This window comes from Canis lupus, chromosome 9 (assembly GCF_048164855.1).
Source record: "Canis lupus baileyi chromosome 9, mCanLup2.hap1, whole genome shotgun sequence".
Lineage (NCBI taxonomy): Eukaryota > Metazoa > Chordata > Mammalia > Carnivora > Canidae > Canis > Canis lupus.
In genome coordinates this window covers 36635600-36653200 of record NC_132846.1, presented here as the reverse complement: position 1 = coordinate 36653200, position 17601 = coordinate 36635600, and the positions used below count along the sequence as shown (strand labels likewise).

Here is a 17601-nt window from a genome sequence, read left to right as displayed (position 1 = left end):
AAAAGCAGTTCACATCTCCCTTCTTAGATGAACTACCTAGTCTGGAGAGCTGAGGTCACAACTTCCCTTCCTATCTGCTAAACTCTAAGAGCTTGTTAGTTTCTGTTTATAGAAGTGATATGTTATAGATTCTTACTCTCTAGCATTATCTTGTATATTGAACAAGAGGTACACAGATTTTAAATAATTTTCTTTATGCCAAATTACATTATGGAAAAAGGAGCTTCTGTGGAAATTTGTGTTTGTGTGGATGTGCTCTATTCACCAGGTTAAGGTGCTTTTGACAGTAATCACTAAAATACATATTAAAGAAATCTACAAAAACATCTTAGCCCAGATTTACCCAGTAAACTGATTTTAATTTACTAATAATTATATATTTTAAAAGGAAAAGTATACATAGAAATATTACCGAAGTTTTCTTTGCTTGTAGCTCAGAGAAGTGAAATTCAGCTTTTGCCCTATCATCTGAATTCACAGGAATTCCATCTAACATCTGTAAGTTAGGCAACCGAAATACGAGCACGTGGCGATGTAATGTTTTTCTGCAAATCTGAATAAAGTTAAAAATAACAATTTATTCCTTTAAAAAACCTTTTATTTCAAAGATTAACCTTTATAGAGAAGGCAATTTAACACAGTAGTAAAAATAACAGGTAATAGCTAATTTGTTATAGTAGATGATACAAATATGGGCTCCCTTTTTGAAAGTTTTCTCAATTCCCTATTATACTAAATGAAGATCCAAGCTTTTCTTTATTGTTATTTTAAAAAATTTAAATTCAATTAGCCATCACCAGTTACACCTACCTCCCCTCCAGCGACCCTCCTTCCTTTCCCATAGTTAAGAGTCTCTCATGACTTGTCTCCCTCTCTGATTTCTTCCCATTCCATTTTCCCTCCCTTCTGCTATGATTCTCTGTGCTGTTTCTTATATTCTTCATATGAATGAAACCATAAGATAATTTTATTTTGCTCAGCATAATACCCTCCAGTTCCTTCCACATTGATGCAAATGGTAAGATTTCATCCTTTCTGATGGCTGAGTAATATTCCGGTGTGTGTGTGTGTGTGTGTGTGTATATATATATATATATACCACATCTCCTTTATCCATTAATCTGCCAATGGACAAGTCAGCTCTTTCCATATTTTGGCTATTGTGGACATTGCTGTTATAAACATTGGGGTGCAGGTGCTCCTTCAGATCACTACATTTGTATCTTTGGGGTAAATACCTAGTAGTGCAATTGCTGCTCTAGTCAATTAACTTCTTGAGGAACGTCCATACTGTTTTCCAAAGTGGCTGCACCACCAGTTTGCATTCCCTCCAACAGTGTAAGAGGGTTCCCCTTTCTCCACATCCTTACCAGCATTTGTTGTTTCCTGACTTGTTAATTTTAGCCGTTCCGACTGGTGTGAGGTGGTATCTCATTGTGGTTTTGATTTGTATTTCCCTGATGCCAAGTGATGTTGAACATTTTTTTCATGCATCTGTTGGCCATTTGTATGGGAAGAAATGTCTGTTCATGTCTTCAATGGATTTTTTGACTGGATTATTTGTTTCTTGGGTGTTGAGTTTGGTAAGTTCTTATAGATCTTGGAAACTAGCCCTTTATCTGATAAAGAGATTTGCAAATATCTTCTCCCATTCCATAGGTTGCCTTATAGTTTTGTTGTTTCCTTTGCTGTGCAAAAGTTTTTTTATCCTGACGAAGTCCCAATAGTTCATTTTTGCTTTTGTTTCTTTTGCCTTTGGAAACGTGTCTAGTAAGAAGTTGCTGTGGTCAAAGTTGAAGAGGTTGCTGCCTATGTTCTCCTCTAGGATTTTGATGGATTCCTGTCTCACATTTCGGTCTTTCATCCATTTTGAGTTTATCTTCGTGTGTGGTGTAAGAAAATGGTCCAGTTTCATTCTTCTGCATGTTGCTGTCCAGTTTTCTCAACACCATTTGTTGAAGAGACTATCTTTTTTCCATTGGATATTGTTTACTGCTTTGTTGAAGATTCATTGACCGTAGAGTTTAGGGTCCATTTCTGGGTTCTCTATTTTGTTCCTTTGATCTATGTGTCTGTTTTTGTTCCAGTCCCATACCATCTTAATGGTTACAGTTTTGTAATATAGCTTGAAGTCTGGCATTGTGATGCCACCAGCTTTGGTTTTCTTTTTCAACATTCCTCTAGCTATTCTGGGTCTTCTGGTTCTATACAAATTTTAGGATGATCTGTTCTAGCCTTGTGAAAATGTTGATTTTATTTTGATAGGGATTGTACTGAATGTGTAGATTTCTCTGGGTAGCATAGACATATTAACAATATTTGTTTTTCCAATCCATGAGCATGGAAAGTTTTTCCATTTCTTTTTTTTTTTTTTTAAGATTTTTATTTTTCTTTATTTGAGAGGGAGAGAGAGAGAAGGAATGGGGGTGGAGGGGCATAAGGGGAGAGGGAAACTGACTACCTGTTAAGCAGGGAGCCTGATATGGGGCTTGATCCCAGGACACTGGGATCATGACCTGAACTGAAAGAAGACACTTAAGTGATGGAGGCACCCAGGTACTCCCATTTTTCCATTTCTTTGTGTCTTCTTCAATTTCTTTCATAAGCGCTCTGTAGTTTTTAAGAGTACAGATACTTTATGTCTTTGGTTAGGTTTATTCCTAGGTATCCTATGGTTTTTGGTACAATTGTAAATGGGATTGACTCCTTTAATTTCTCTTTCTTCTGTCTCATTGTTAGTGTATAGAAATGCAACTGATTTCTGTGCATTGATTTTATATCCTGCCACTGATGAATTCCTGTATGAGTTCTAGCAATTTTGGGGTAGAGTCTTTTGGGTTTTCCTTATAGAGTATCATATAATCTGCAAAGAGTGAGAGTTTGACTTCTTTGCCAGTTTGAATGCCTTTTATTTCTTTTTGTTGTCTGATTGCTGAGGCTAGGACTTCTAGTATTATGTTGAACAACAGTGGTGAGAGTGGACATCCTGCCATGTTCCTGATTAATTGTAAAACTGAAAAAGCCACGCTTTTATGCATGGAGGACTGTATCATTTATTGATCCAAAAATTTTGATCAACCTTAGGGGAAAAGCTTTCAATTTTTCCCCATTGAGAATGATATTCACTGTGGGGTTTTCATATATGGCTTTTATGATATTGAAATATGTTCCCTCCATCCCCACTCTGTGGAGTGTTTTAATCAGAGAAGGATGCTATATTTTGTCAGGTACTTTTTCTGCATCAGCTGAAAGGATCATATGGTTCTTTTCCTTTCTTTTATTAATGTGATGTATCATGTTGATTGATTTGCAGATGTTGAACCACCCTTACATCCCAGGAATAAATCCCACTTGGTTGTGGTGAATAATCCTTTTACTGTACTGTTGGATTTTATTGGCTATATCTTGGGGAGAAGTTTGGCATCCATATTAATCAAGGATATTGGCCTATAATTCTCCTTTCTGGTGGGGTCTTTGTTTTTTGGATCAGGGTAATGCTGGCCTTATAGAATGAGTTTGGAAGTTTTCCTTCTATTTGTATTTTTTTGAAACAGCTTCAGAAGAATAGGTATTAATTCTTAAATGTTTGGTAGAATCCCCCTGGGAAGCCATCTGGCCCTGGACTCTTGTTTGTTGGGAGATTTTTGATTACTGCTTCAATTTCCTTGCTGGTTATGGGTCTGTTCGGGTTTTCTATTTCCTCCTGCTTCAGTTTCAGTAGGTTATGCATTTCTAGGAATGCATCCATTTCTTCCTTGCCTAATTTGTTGGCATATAGTTGCTCATAATTTCTTAAAATTGTTTGTATTTCTTTGGTGTTGGTTGTGAATTCTCCTCTTTTATTCACGATCTTATTAATTTGGGTCCTTTCTCTTTTCCTTTTGATAAGAAAGACTAGGAGTTCATCAATCTTATTAATTCTTTTAAAGAACCAGCTCCTAGATTCATTTATCTGTCCTACTGTTCTTTTGGTTTCTATTTCATTGATTTCTACCCTAATCTTTATTATTTCTCATCTCCTGCTTGGTTTAGGCTTTATTTGCTGTTCTTTCTCTAGCTCCTTTAGGTGTGTGGTTAAGTTGTATATCTGAGACTTGTTTCTTGAGGAAGGCCTGTATTGCTATGTACTTCCCTGTTAGGACTACTTTGCTGCATTCCAAAAGTTTTGAATATTTGTGTTTTCATTTTCATTTGTTTCCATGAATTTTTAAAATTCTTTAATATCCTGGTTGACTCATTCATTCTTTAGTAGGATGCTCTTTAACCCCTAAGTATTTGAGGTCCTTCCAAATTTCCTCTTGTGATTGAGTTCAAGTTTCAAAGCATTGTGATCCGAAAATATGCAGGGAATGATCCCAATCTTTTGGTACCAGTTGAGACCTGATTTGTGACCCAGTATGTGATCTATTCTAGAGAATGTTCCACGTGTACTTGAGAAGATTGTGTATTCTGTTCCTTTGGTTGGAATGCTCTCAATATATCTGTGAAGTCCATCTGTTCCAGTGTGTCATTCAAAGCCCTTGTTTCCTTGTTGATCTTCTGCTTAGATGATTCTTGTCCACTGTGGTGAGTAGGGTGCAAAGTCCCCACTATGATTGTATTATTATCAATGTGTTTCTTTAATTTTGTTATTAACTGGTTTATATAATTGGCTGTTCCCATGTTAGGAGCATAAATATTTATAATTGTTAGATCTTCTTGTTGGATAGACCCTTTAAGGATGATATGTATCCCTCTTCATCCCTTACTAGTCTTTGGTTTAAAATCTAATTTATCTGATATAAGGATTGCTACCCCACCTTTCTTTTGATGTCCATTAACATGATAAATGGTTCTTAATTCCCTCACTTTCAATCTGGAGGTGTCTTTGGGCCTAAAATCAATCTCTTTGTAGACTATATGGATGAATCTTGCTTTTTTTAAAAAATTTATTTATGATAGTCACACAGAAAGAGAGAGAGAGAGAGAGAGAGAGAGAGGCAGAGACACAGGCAGAGGGAGAAGCAGGCTCCATGCACCGGGAGCCCGATGTGGGACTTGATCCCGGGTCTCCAGGATCCCGCCCTGGGCCAAAGGCAGGCGCCAAACCCCTGCGCCACCCAAGGATCCCAAATCTTGCTTTTTTAATCCAATCTGATACCCTGTGTTTTTTGATTGGAGGATTTAGCCCATTTACATTAAGAGTAACTATTGAAAGATATGACATTTAGTGCCACTGCATTACCTATAAAGTCACTGTCTCTGTATATTGTCTCTGTTCCTTTCCAGCCTATGTTGCTTTTGGGCTCTCTTCATTTACAAGATCCCCTTTAATATTTTTTGCAGGGCTGTTTTAATGATCATAAATTCTTTTAGTTTCTGTTTGTCCCGGAAGCCCTTTATCTCTCCTTCCACTCTGAATGACAGCCTTGTGGGATAAAGTATTCTTGGCTGCATATTTTTCTCATTTAGTACCCTGAATTTGTCATGCCAGTCCTTTCTGGCCTGCCAGGTCTCTGTGGATAGGTCAGCTGCCAGTCTAATGTTTCTACATTTGTAGGTGGTTAAGGATCTCTCATCTCAAGCTGCTTTCAGGATTTTCTTTTTACCTCTGAAATTTGTAAGCTTCACTATTATATGTCAGGGTGTTGATCTATTTTGATTGATTTTGAGGGGGGTTCTCTGTGCCTCCTGGATTTGAATGCCTGTTTCCTTCCCCAGATTTGGGAAGGTCTCAGCTATTATTTGTTCAAATATGCCTTCTGCCCCTCTCTCTCCCTATCCTCTTTCTCAGGGGAAATAGTTATTCTAATTATTCTATAATAGTGTTATTCTAATAGTGTTATTTTAATAGTGTTTAGCTTTTATAGTATTGCTGATCTCTTGAAGCTCCCCCGCCCCCATGAACCAGTAATTGGTAATTGTTTATCTCTCTTTGCCTCAGTTTTCTTATTCTCCATGATTTTATCTTTTATATCGCTGATTCTCTCCTACGCATTTATCCTAGCAGTAAGAGCCTCCATTGTTGATTGCATCTCAGCAATACCCTTTTTTTTTACCCGATTAGATCTTTGTTCTTATATTTCTCCAGAAAGGGATTTTCTTCTTCTATGATTTTTTAAGCTCAGTTAATATCTTTATAATTGTTATTCTGAATTCTACCTCCAACATTTTACCAATATCCATATTTATTAAGTCTCTGGCAGTGAGTACTGCCTCTTGTTCTTTTTTCTGGGAATTTTCCTTTTTTCCTTTTGATCATTTTGTTCAGAGAAGAATAGATGAACGAAAAAAGAAAACAATAAATAAATAAAAATATCAACCATGAGCCTAGCAAAATATACACTAGACAAATCAGAAGAGATCAGAAATGAAAAAAGAAAAAAAAGGGGTGGGGGGCAAGAGAGAAAAATATAATCAAACAGGTGGACAGAACAGAGTGATACATTTGGCCCTCAGTGTATTTTGGTCTGTTTGTTAGAAGACCCAGATCCCAAAATTGTAAAGAAAGAAAAACTTTTATATATAAAGAATAAAATTGAATACAGTGAAAGGAAGCCAAAAATGAAGAATATATCTATAAAATGTAAATGTAAAAATGAAAATTAAAAAAAAGACTTAAAAGAGTTAATAAGAAACTAATTGAAAAGGAAAAAAAGAAAAAATCTTTTTTTTTTTTTTTAAGAAAAAATCTTAAACTGAAAGACTAAAGAATCATGAGGAAAAAACCTTGAATTCTATATACTATTTCCCCAAGTGTTGGGGTTTTTCAGTTCTGTGTGATCTGTAAAGTTGGTATTAGCTGGATGTTCCTGTTGGTCTTCTGGGGGAAGGGCCTGTTACACTAATTCTCAGGTGTCTGCCTGGGTGGAGTTGTACCACATTTGCCAGGGGGCCAGGCTCAGGGTAAGTTGCACTGGATTGCTCTATGTGCCTTTTGTTCCCTAATGGCTTTCTGCACCTCTTTAGAGGATGAAAATAAAAATGGTGGGACCCTGATCTCCAGCCCTGGAGCTGCAACATCGCAGCCCCCACTCTTCAGTACACCCTCATGGAAAAGCAGTTAATCACTTTTGTCTTCCTGATTTCCAATCTCACTCTGTGTTCACCCAGCCTGTAACCAACCATTTTTTTGTTTGTTTGTTTTGTTTTTATCTGAGACACGTGGCCCAATTTTGAGTCTCAAAGCCCTGCAGATTCTTGCCTTGCACACTCACACCACTCCTTCCTGGGGAAGGGAGAGGGTCTCCCTGCAGCTGTGCCACCTGCCGGGCCCCTGCTCAGAAACTGGTCTCTATATCCTGCCCCAGTTTGCAGTTTATGGCAACCCCAAGCTGAAGACCCACCCCTGTGTTTGCTAATTGTAGCTGGCTTCCCCCCCTCCAATGCTTGGGATCTCTGCCACACTCAGGCCCCCTCATTCTTTCTGTGACCCTGGGGGTTCCTAAGACTACACTATTCCACCTAGAACTATGTCCCGATTCATTACCTGAGCACCTTTCAGGGACGTTCCTCACCAGAGCCGATTTCTAAAAGTTCAGATTTTGTGCTCCGCTGCTGTATCACGTTCCAGTAGCCAGCTTAGGCTCACGGAGGCTCCCTCCTACCCTGTGGTTTATCTTCCAATAAATCCCCTCAGATTCACTACTCTGCACTGCCTACCCTGCAAAAGGTGGTCCCTTTTCTATTTGTAGAGTTGTAGCAATTCCTTTTTTTAGATCGCAGGTCAAATTTACAGGTGTTCAGAATGATTTGATAGCTATCTAGCTGAATTCATGGGACCAGATGAAAACTAGGATCCTCTGCAACTCCACCGTTTTCCTCCCTCTCTTGAACTTTTTAAAATTTTATTTAAAAAAATATTTTTAAAATATTTTATTTATTCATGAGAGACGGGGGGGGGGGGGGTGGTGGTGGCAGAAACATAGGCAGAGGGAGAAGCAGGCTCCATGCAGGGAGCCCGATGTGGCACTCAATCCGGATCCTGGGATCATGTCCTGAGCCAAAGGCAGATGCTCAACCACTGAGCCACCCAGGGGCTCCTGAATTTTTTATTTTTTAATCAAAACTACCATTTAGAAGTTTAGTCTCTTTTAGAGTATATAATATTGTTCATTAACTATAGGCAACCCAATTCATGGATAGATTATGTTATAAAAATTCACTTATAAGTAATTACTTTGAAACTTATATAGCATTTTCCCATAGGTACTATCCAATATAATTCAATACACATCTACTGAATTGTATGATCCTCACTTTGTAGTTTGTCAGCCTACTCTAAAAAATATTTGTATGTGTGCATAAGAAGGTATACAGAGGGTCATTGGTGGCGCAGCGGTTTAGCGCCACCTGCAGCCCGGGGTGTGATCCTGGCGACCCAGGATAGGGTTCCATGTCGGGCTCCCTGCATGGAGCCTGCTTCTCCCTCTGCCTGCGTCTCTGCCTCTCTCTCTCTCTCTGTGTCTCTCATGAATAAATAAATAAAATCTTTTTTTTTTTTTTTTTTAAAGAAGGTATACATTAGGGCATCTGGGTGGCTCTGTCAGTTAAGCATCCAATGCTGGACCTCAGCTCAGGTCTTAATCTCAGGATTGTGAGTTCAAGCCCCATGTTGGGAGCCTGCTTAAAAAACAAAACAAAACAAAACAAAACAAACAACAACAACAACAACAAAAAAAAAAACAGAAAGAAAAAGAAAAGGTGTACGGAAAGAGTTAATGTAGTAGGCCTGAAACTGCTGTCTTTAGAAAGGTCTGCTTGTGGGGATAGCTCTTGACTTGTGTTTCGCACTTGAATTTTGGAAGTGTTCCTACCATTCCTTAACTGATTAAGGGTAGTTCACTGTGCCTAGATTGCTTAAAAAAAGATATGACTTATGTTCAACTTGCTCTCCTTCTGGGAGTCTGGAATTTTGGTATGTGATACGCATAGGGTACATATGGACCAGCTTCCCACAAAATTCTTGAATGCTAAGTCTAATAGAATTCCCTGGGTAGAAACACAAACACATGTTGCTGCATTTTTGTTGCTGGATGAAGAGTGAAGAATGTGTCCTGTGTGACCCCTCATGAGGGAGAAAGAACATAAGGAAGCCTACATATCAATTCCTCCAGACTCTGCCTGTGTCTTTCTCTATCATCACCTGGCTGTGTATCCTCACTGTCTTTGTAATAAATTTTAGCCATGAGTACAATTATATGCTAAGTCCCATGAGTCCTTCTGGCAAATATCTGAATGTGGGGGTGATCTTGGGGACTGACAACACAGAAAAGCTATGTAGCACTGTTTGTGATCATGAAAAAAAAAAGAAAAAGAAAGAAACTTTCATCAAAAGGGAATGAATAAACAATCTATTTTTTAATGTAGTATATAAATAAACATTAATGGAGAGAGATCTCTCTAAGATATATAATGGAGTTAAACATAATTAACTGCATTCTAGGCCAGAAAGAAAGTTTCATAAATACCAAAGAATATATAAAATAGACTGTCTCCTCTGATTAAAATGCAGTAACAGAAAATGACAAAAAGATAACCAAAAAAGCCTCATAGGTTTAAAATTCACACACACACTCAGACAGACACCTCTCAATCATTCACGAATTAAAGAAGAAATCTTTTGGAGATTTTAAGAAATAAAGAACAGGAGAAACACGACATATCAAAACTTTTAGGATGCTGTTAAGCATATTTTGAAACCTAAAATTTATTCAGTTAGAAGAAATATTAGAAATTAATGAGCTAGATATCCTACTTAAGATTTTTTTTTGAAGTATATTCCAGGGCAGCCTGGGTGGCTCAGCGGTTTAGTGCTGCCTTCAGCCCAGGGCTTGATCCTGGAGACCCGGAATCGAATCTTGCGTCAGGCTTCCTGCATGGAGCCTGTTTCTCCCTCTGCCTGTGTCTCTGCCTCTCTTTCTATGTCTCTCATGAATAAATAAATAAAATCTTTTTTTAAAAAAAGTAAATTCCATTTTAACATTTGTTCTTCCGATCCTTGAGCATGGGATATCTTTCCATTTGTTTGTACTCTCTTCAATTTCTTTCATCAGTTTTTATCATTTTCAGAATACAGGTTTTTCACCTCTTTATCAATTTTAGCAGCTTTTTGGTGGAGTCTTTCAGGTTTTCTATTTAGAGTATCATGTTATCTGCAAATAGTGAAAGTTTTACTTCTTCCTCACTGATTTAGCTGCCCTTTATTTCTTTTTGTTGTATGATTGCTGTGGCCAGGACTTGCAGTATTATGTTGAATAAAAATGGTGAGAGTGCACATCCCTATCTTGTTCCTAACCATAGTGGAAAATTCTCAGTTTTTCCCCAGTGAGGATGAATTTAGCCGTGGGTTTTTCATAGATGGCCTTTAAACTGTTCCCTCTAAACCTACTTTGTGGAGAGTTTTTTTTTTTTTAAATCATGACTGGATGTTGTACTATGTCAAATGCTTTTACTGCGTCTATTGAAATGATCATGTGATTCTTACCCTTTCTTCTATCAATGTGATGTATTTGCACATAATGTGAACCACACTTGCAACCCAGGAATAAATCCCACTTGACAGTGGTGAATAATATTTTAAATATTGGTAGATTTTGTTTGCTAGTATTTTGTTGAGGATTTTTGCATCTATGTTCATCAGAGATATTGGCCTATAGTTCTCTCTTTTTAAGTGGTTTATTTATTTGGTTTTATTTGAAAGTTTTCTATTTTTTTGGATTAGGTTGAGAAGAATAGGTAATAACTCTTCTTTAGATGTTTGGTAGAATTCACCTATAAAGCCATTTGGTCTTGGACTTTGTTGGGAGCTTTTTGATTACTGATTCAATTTTTTTGCTGGTTATTCATGTATTCAAATTTTTTATTGCTTCCTGCTTCAGTTTTGGTAATTAATATGTTTCCAGAAATTTATCTATTCCTTCTAGATTGTACAATTTCCTGGCATGTAGTTTTTCATAATATTCTCTTATAATTGTATTTCTGTGGTGTTGGCTGTGATTTCTCTTATTTCATTTGTGCTTTTATTTGAGTACTTTTCCTCTTTTCTGTTGGTAAGTCTGGCTAGGGGTTTATCAATTTTCTTAATTTTTTTTAAAGAACCAACTCCAGATTTCATTGATATGTTCTATTGGTTTTTCTTTTTTTAGTTTCTGTAATATTTATTTCTGCTCTAATCTTCATTATTTCCTTCCTTCTGCTGGTTTTATGCTTCATTTGTTGTTCTTTTTCTAGATCCTGTAGATGTAAGGTTAGGTTGTTTATTTGAAATTTTTCTATCTTCTTGAGGTAGGCCTGTATTTCTATATACTTTTCTTTTAGAACTGCTATTGCTGTATCCCAGAGGTTTTGGACTATCATGTTTCCATGCTTTTTAAAAATTTTTTCCTGACTGACCCATTGATTGTTTAGTAGCATGTTATTAAACTTTCCATGTATTTGGAGGTCTTTCCAGATTTTTTCTTATGGTTGACTTCAAGTTTCTTTTCTTTTTTCTTTCTTTTCTTTTCTTTTCTTTTCTTTTCTTTTCTTTTCTTTTCTTTCTCTTCTTTCTTTCCTTTCTTTCTCCTTCCTTCCTTCCTTCCTTCCTTCCTTCCTTCCTTCCTTCCTTCCTTCCTTCCTTTTAGATTCATTTTTTGAGAGAGTGTGTGCACAGGGGCAGGGGCAGGGGCAGAAGGAAAGAAAGAATCCTCCAGCAGACTCCCCACTAAGTGTAGAGCCTGATGCAGGGCTTGATCCCAGGACACTAAGATTGTGACCTAAGCTGAAATCCAGAGCCAGCCTCTCAACCCACTGGGTCACCCAGGTACCCCTGATTTCAAGTTTCATAGTGTTGTGGTCAGAAAAGGTGCATGGTTTCACTTTGATCTTCTTGAATTTGTTGAAACCTGTTTTGTGGCCTAATTTGTGATCTTTTCTGGAGAATGTGTCAGGTGTACTTGAAAAGAATGTGTGTTCTGCGTTTTAGGATGGAGTGTTCCGAATATATCTGTTAGGTCTATCTGGGCCAGCGTGTCATTGAAAGCCATTGTTTCCTTGTTGATTTTCTGTTTAGGTGATCTGTCCATTGATGCAAGTGGGGTATTAGAGTCCTGTATCATTATTGTATTATTATCAATTAGTTCCTTTATGTTTGTTTTTAATTGTTTTATGTAGTTGGGTCCTCCCATGTTGGGTGCATCAATATTTATAATTGTTACATCTTCTTGTTGGATTATCCCCTTTATTATTATATTATGCCCTTCTTTGTCTCTTCTTAAAATGTTTATAGTAACCAAAGCAACATACACATTCAATGCAATACCTATCAAAATACCAATGGCATTTTTCACAGAGCTAGAACAAACAATCCTATAATTTGTAGGGAACCACAAGAGACCCCAAATAGCCAATGCAATCTTGAAAAAGAAAAGCAAAGCTGGAGGCATCACAATTCCAGACTTTAAGTTGTATTGCAAAGCTCTAATCATCAAAACTGTATGGTATTGGCACAAAAATAAGACACATAGATCGATGAAACAGAATAGAAAACCCAGAAATGAACCCACAATTATGTGGTCAATTAATCTTCAACAAAGCAGGAAAGAATATCCAATGGGAAAAAGATAGTCTCTTCAACAAATGGTGTTGGAAAAACTGGACAACTCCATTCAAAAGAATGAAACTAGACCACTTTCTTACACCATACATAAAAATTAAATCAAAATGGATTAAAGACCTAAATATGAGAACTCAAACAATAAAAGTCTTAGAAGAGAACACAGGGTAGTAACTTCTTTGACATCAGCCATAGCAACTTCTTTCTAGATAAGTCTCCCGAGGCAAGGGAGACAATACAAGCAAAAATAGACTATTAGGACTATATCAAAATGAAGAGCTTCTGTACAGCCAAAGGAAACAACCAATAAAACTAAAAGACAACCTACTGAATGGGAGAAGATATATGCAAATGACATATCTGGTAAAGGATTAGTACCCAAAATTTATAAAGAACTTAAAACTCAACACCCCAAAAATGAATAATCCAACTAAAAAATAAACAGAAGACATAAATAGACATTTTTCTAAAGAAACATACAGATGGCCAACAGACACATGAAAAGATGCTCAACATGACTTATTATCAAGGAAGTGCAAATCAAAACCACAATGAGATATCACCTCACATCTGTCAGGATGGCTAAGATCAGAAAGAGACAAAAGGTGTTGGTGAGGATGTGGAGAAAAGGGAATCCTCTTTCACTGTGGGAATGCAAACTGATGCAGCCATTCTAGAAAACAGTATGGAGGTTCCTCAAAAAATTAAATATAGACCTACCCTATGATCCAGCAATCATACTACTGGGTATTTACCTAAAGAATACAAAAGCACTAATTCAAGCATATATGCACCTTGATGTTTATAACAGCATTATGTACAATAGCCAAATTATGGAAACAGCCCACCTGTCCACTGATTGATGAATGGATAAAGAAGATGTGGTACATAATGGAATATTATTCAGTCATAAAAAATAATGAAAATTTGCCATTTGCAATGACACAGATGAGCTAGAGAGTATAATGCAAAGTCAAATAAGTCAGAGAAAGACAAACACCATATGATTTTACTCATACGTGGAATTTAAGAAACAAAAACAGATGAGCAGAGAGAAAATCAAGGGGGAGAGACAAGCAAACCAAGAAATAGGCTCTTAACTACAGAGAACAAACTGATGGTTATTACCAGAAGGGAAGTGGGTGGGAGGATGGGTTAAATAGGTGATGTGGATGAAGGAGTACAGTTATAATTATGTAATGAGGACCAGGTGATGCATGGAAGTGTTTAATCACTATATTGTACACTTGAAACTAATATTATGCTGTATGCTAACTGGAATTTAAATAAAAACTTAAATAATTAAAAGCTGAACCATAGAATCAGTATTATGCTAAAAATAGTTTCAATAAGTAATGCTAAAAATTTCAATAAAAATGTTAAAAATAATAAAGTCAGAAAAGTGAATTCCAAGAAACAGAGAGAAGGAAATAATAAAGGGTGGGAATTATTGAAATAAAAACCAAATACATAAACCATTGATAAAACCAAAATACGGTTCTTTGAAAAGATTAATACAATAGACAAACCTTTAGCAAGACTTATCAAGAATGAAAGAGAAAATGCAAAAACCAACAAATTTAGGTATAAAAAAGATGACAAACACAAATATAGTGGAGATTTTAAAAATTCATCAGTTTTATGATAGCAATACATTTAAAATTTATATAAAAAGGACAAATTTATATAAAAATATAAATTCTCAATATTGACTTTTGAAGGAATAGAATATATGATTGAATTGATAGCCATTAAATAATTTGAACAGGTAGTTTTAAATCTAATCTCAAAAAATACTGAGCCCAGATTGTTTTAGAGACCCAATTATCCTTCAGGGAACACATGGGTTTTTCCTATATAAGCTAATTCGTAGACTAGCAAGAGAGAGCTCCCAATTAATTTTATGAGGCAAGAACAGCCTTGACAAACTTAAAAGAATAGCATAAGATGATAATTATAGATCAGTTTTACTTATTTCCATAAATACAGATATAATACCTGAAATCTTAGCAAACTGAATCCAGCGAAGTGTAAAACATGACCCAAAAGTATTGAACTCAGGATTAATGATGGTTTAACACTATTGTCTATTAATGTAATTCACATATTAACAGATTAAAGAGGAAACTGCATTGCCAATTATTCAAAATCCATAACCATTCATGATAAAAATAGGTAGTAAACTGAATTAGAAAGGAGCTTCCTTAAAATCTACCTACAACCTATAGCGAACTAATATTTAATAGCAACAATTTCGAAGCATTTTTTAAAAAGATTTTATTTATTTATTCATGAGAGACACAGAAATAGAGAGGTAGAGACATAGGCAGAGGGAGAAGCAGGCTCCATGCAGGGAGCCTGAGGTGGGACTCTATCCTGGAACTCCAGGATCGCACTCTGAGCCTAAGGCAGAAGCTCAACCCACTGAGCCACCCAGGCATCCCTGGAAGCACTTTTTCTTTTTAAAACAAGATTTTATTTATTTATTTATAGAGACACACACACACACACACACACACAGAGAGAGAGAGAGAGAGAGAGAGAGAGAGAAGCAGGCTCCATGCAGGGAGCCCATTGTGGGACTCCATCCAGGGTCTCCAGGATCACGCCCTGGGCTGCAGGCGGCGCTAAACCGCTGCGCCAATGGGGCTGCCTAGAAACATTTTTTGAAGTCAGTTACCTAAGATCAGTGCTTCTATTTAACACTTTTCTGGGTGAAAAGAGCTCTCTGATATGGCACTACTGGGCTCTCTCAACCCCTTTACCCCTCTACTAGGAGCAGAGTGACCTAATTGATAAACTTGGGAAAATTAAACTGAGCATGTTTAGCTCGTCCTTCCTGTCTTGGGAAGGAACATATTGCTACAGAATGCGCTCTCTTCCTCCAGCAGAAGCTCTTCTCCTATGTGGAAAGAATTTGGTTAAGTATTTCCTGTTGCTGGGAGATCATGATTACCGATTTTTGGGATCTGTTAGCAGGCCTGTTTGACTTTCTTATGAAGCTAATCAAAATATTTTCACCTCTCCATCTGTCATGTCATATTTGTCAATTTGTTCAGATGTTAAGTGAAAAGGTGCTACTTATTTGATCCCTCCAAAGCCTCCAACAGCAAAAACAGCAGATTTTTCCTCAAATTAATTTATATATTCCATGCAATTCCAAATAAAATGTCAACAAGACTGTCACATAACTTCAAAAGCTGTTTCCTAGAACTCTTAGTAAGTGTAAAGGGTCAAGAACAGCTGAGACAGTGAGGAGAGAAAAAAAGGAGAAGAAGGAAGGGAAGGAAAATTGGAAGCACTTACTCTACCTGACACCAAGACTTAATATAAAACCTTAGTAATTAACTAGTATAATATTGGTACAGGGGTTGACAATAGTCCAATGACTAGAACCCTGAAACAGATCCTCTTATATATGACAATGGCAGATTATATTATCATCAGTTGGAAGAGGACAGTAAATAAATTATACTTGGATAACTATCTATATATATGGAAACCAATAAATTCTCACATATAAAAATTGATTATGTACAACTATAATTGAATTAACCGACAAATTAGAAAAGTAACATACTCACTGGATTGCCATACACTGTAAGCTCTCTGAGAGAAGAGATACCATCAAGTTTTTCCAGCTCTGCCATATCCTATTGAAAAGTTAATCAATAAATTACTTAGTGGTTAGATTCAATATCTTTAAATATATGCTGATTTGAAGTAATCATATGGAAGTACTGGATTGCAGCTAGTTCTTGATTGAATTCTCCAAAGTGAGCTTGAGTGACACATTCTATATTGTTGATTAAGAACAAATCTATGTACTATTGATTCCAAATGTATGACTGGTAAAGATGATAATCTAGCAGGGGAAGTTGGCCATGTGGCAGCAATTGCAAGAAAAGACCAAATTTCTTCTCAGAAAATTATGGTCTAGGTCTGAGATTATATTTGGTTAATTCCCCCAGAGGATTGACCCAGAAGTGTGGAAAAGATGGTGAATCCAGTCTAAATAATTTTAAATACATCCCTAACCGTACAGGAACATGTGATATAGAGTGGACTACATCCTGATATATTTTCTTAGAGTATATATAGTTGAAAAAGTATTTTTTTAGTGGAATGACTTGTCTTCCCTACTGGATGGGGTTATTTATTATTACCTATTTAACACTGGTGAAAGTTTGCAAGTACATTTTAATTTTTGCAAAATTATTTTTAAAAATGCTATTTCTGACAAAATTTAGGTGACAAGCTCAGTTTCAGTTTGCTGCTAGTTTATAGTATTAAAATAAAATTATTGATATGCTCCTATTCTTATTTGGAATGACAAGTAGACATAGCAAATTCACCCAGTAACTATAAAGAAACTTAGACTTAATTTTAGACCTTTGGAAGTGGAATTTAAATGCTGATTTTCATAATTTTGATCTTAGAAGTATCATAAGGGAGGACTCTGGAAAAGCTTTGATAGTCCATTATCTATAGAGATATTATGCATTTGACCCACAGGTAGTTCCTGTATGTGGAACCAAAGCCTGACTGGAAAGCATAGAAATGTGAAAAGTCTTCTGAATTATTTTCGCAAATTAAACAGATTTTGGCAGTGTTCACTAGTGAAATATTTCTAATTAAAATGTTTGTTTCTCCTGGAATATGTTAATATGAGAAACCAAGTGTTAAATTTGTAGAGGATAATGCTGGTATAAAGAGACATCAAGAAAACTAATATGTTCATAATTGGGGAAGAGGGCCAATGGCTTCCCAATTTTAATGTAGAGTAGTTTTTACAATGGAGTTGTTGTACCACCTAGATTTGGTAAATTTTCAGGAATTTTGTGATATGGTGTTCAGCTTGAAATTGACCATGGTGGAAAAAATTATACTGCCAATTAAATTGGCAAATACTATTGATAAGGACCCCCACCCCGCCTGAAGAGCAGGCCATTAAACATTAACCAGCACACCAATAGTGGTTACCTTTTTTTTTTTTTAATTTATTTTTTATTGGTGTTCAATTTACC

The 17601-nt window shown here is 36.4% G+C and overlaps 1 protein-coding gene across 6 annotated transcripts in view; it reads right to left on the bottom strand.

Moving 5' to 3' along the window:
* Positions 1 to 17601, bottom strand: part of LRRC9 (leucine rich repeat containing 9) — a 120205-nt gene that overhangs the window by 5746 nt on the left and 96858 nt on the right. For all 6 annotated transcript variants that reach the window (XM_072838783.1, XM_072838785.1, XM_072838786.1 and 3 more), the window contains 2 exons: positions 16159 to 16227; positions 413 to 553 (listed from right to left, as the gene is read on the bottom strand). In XM_072838783.1, the coding sequence (XP_072694884.1) occupies positions 413 to 553; positions 16159 to 16227 (210 nt within the window). The remainder of the gene's footprint in view (positions 1 to 412; positions 554 to 16158; positions 16228 to 17601) is intronic.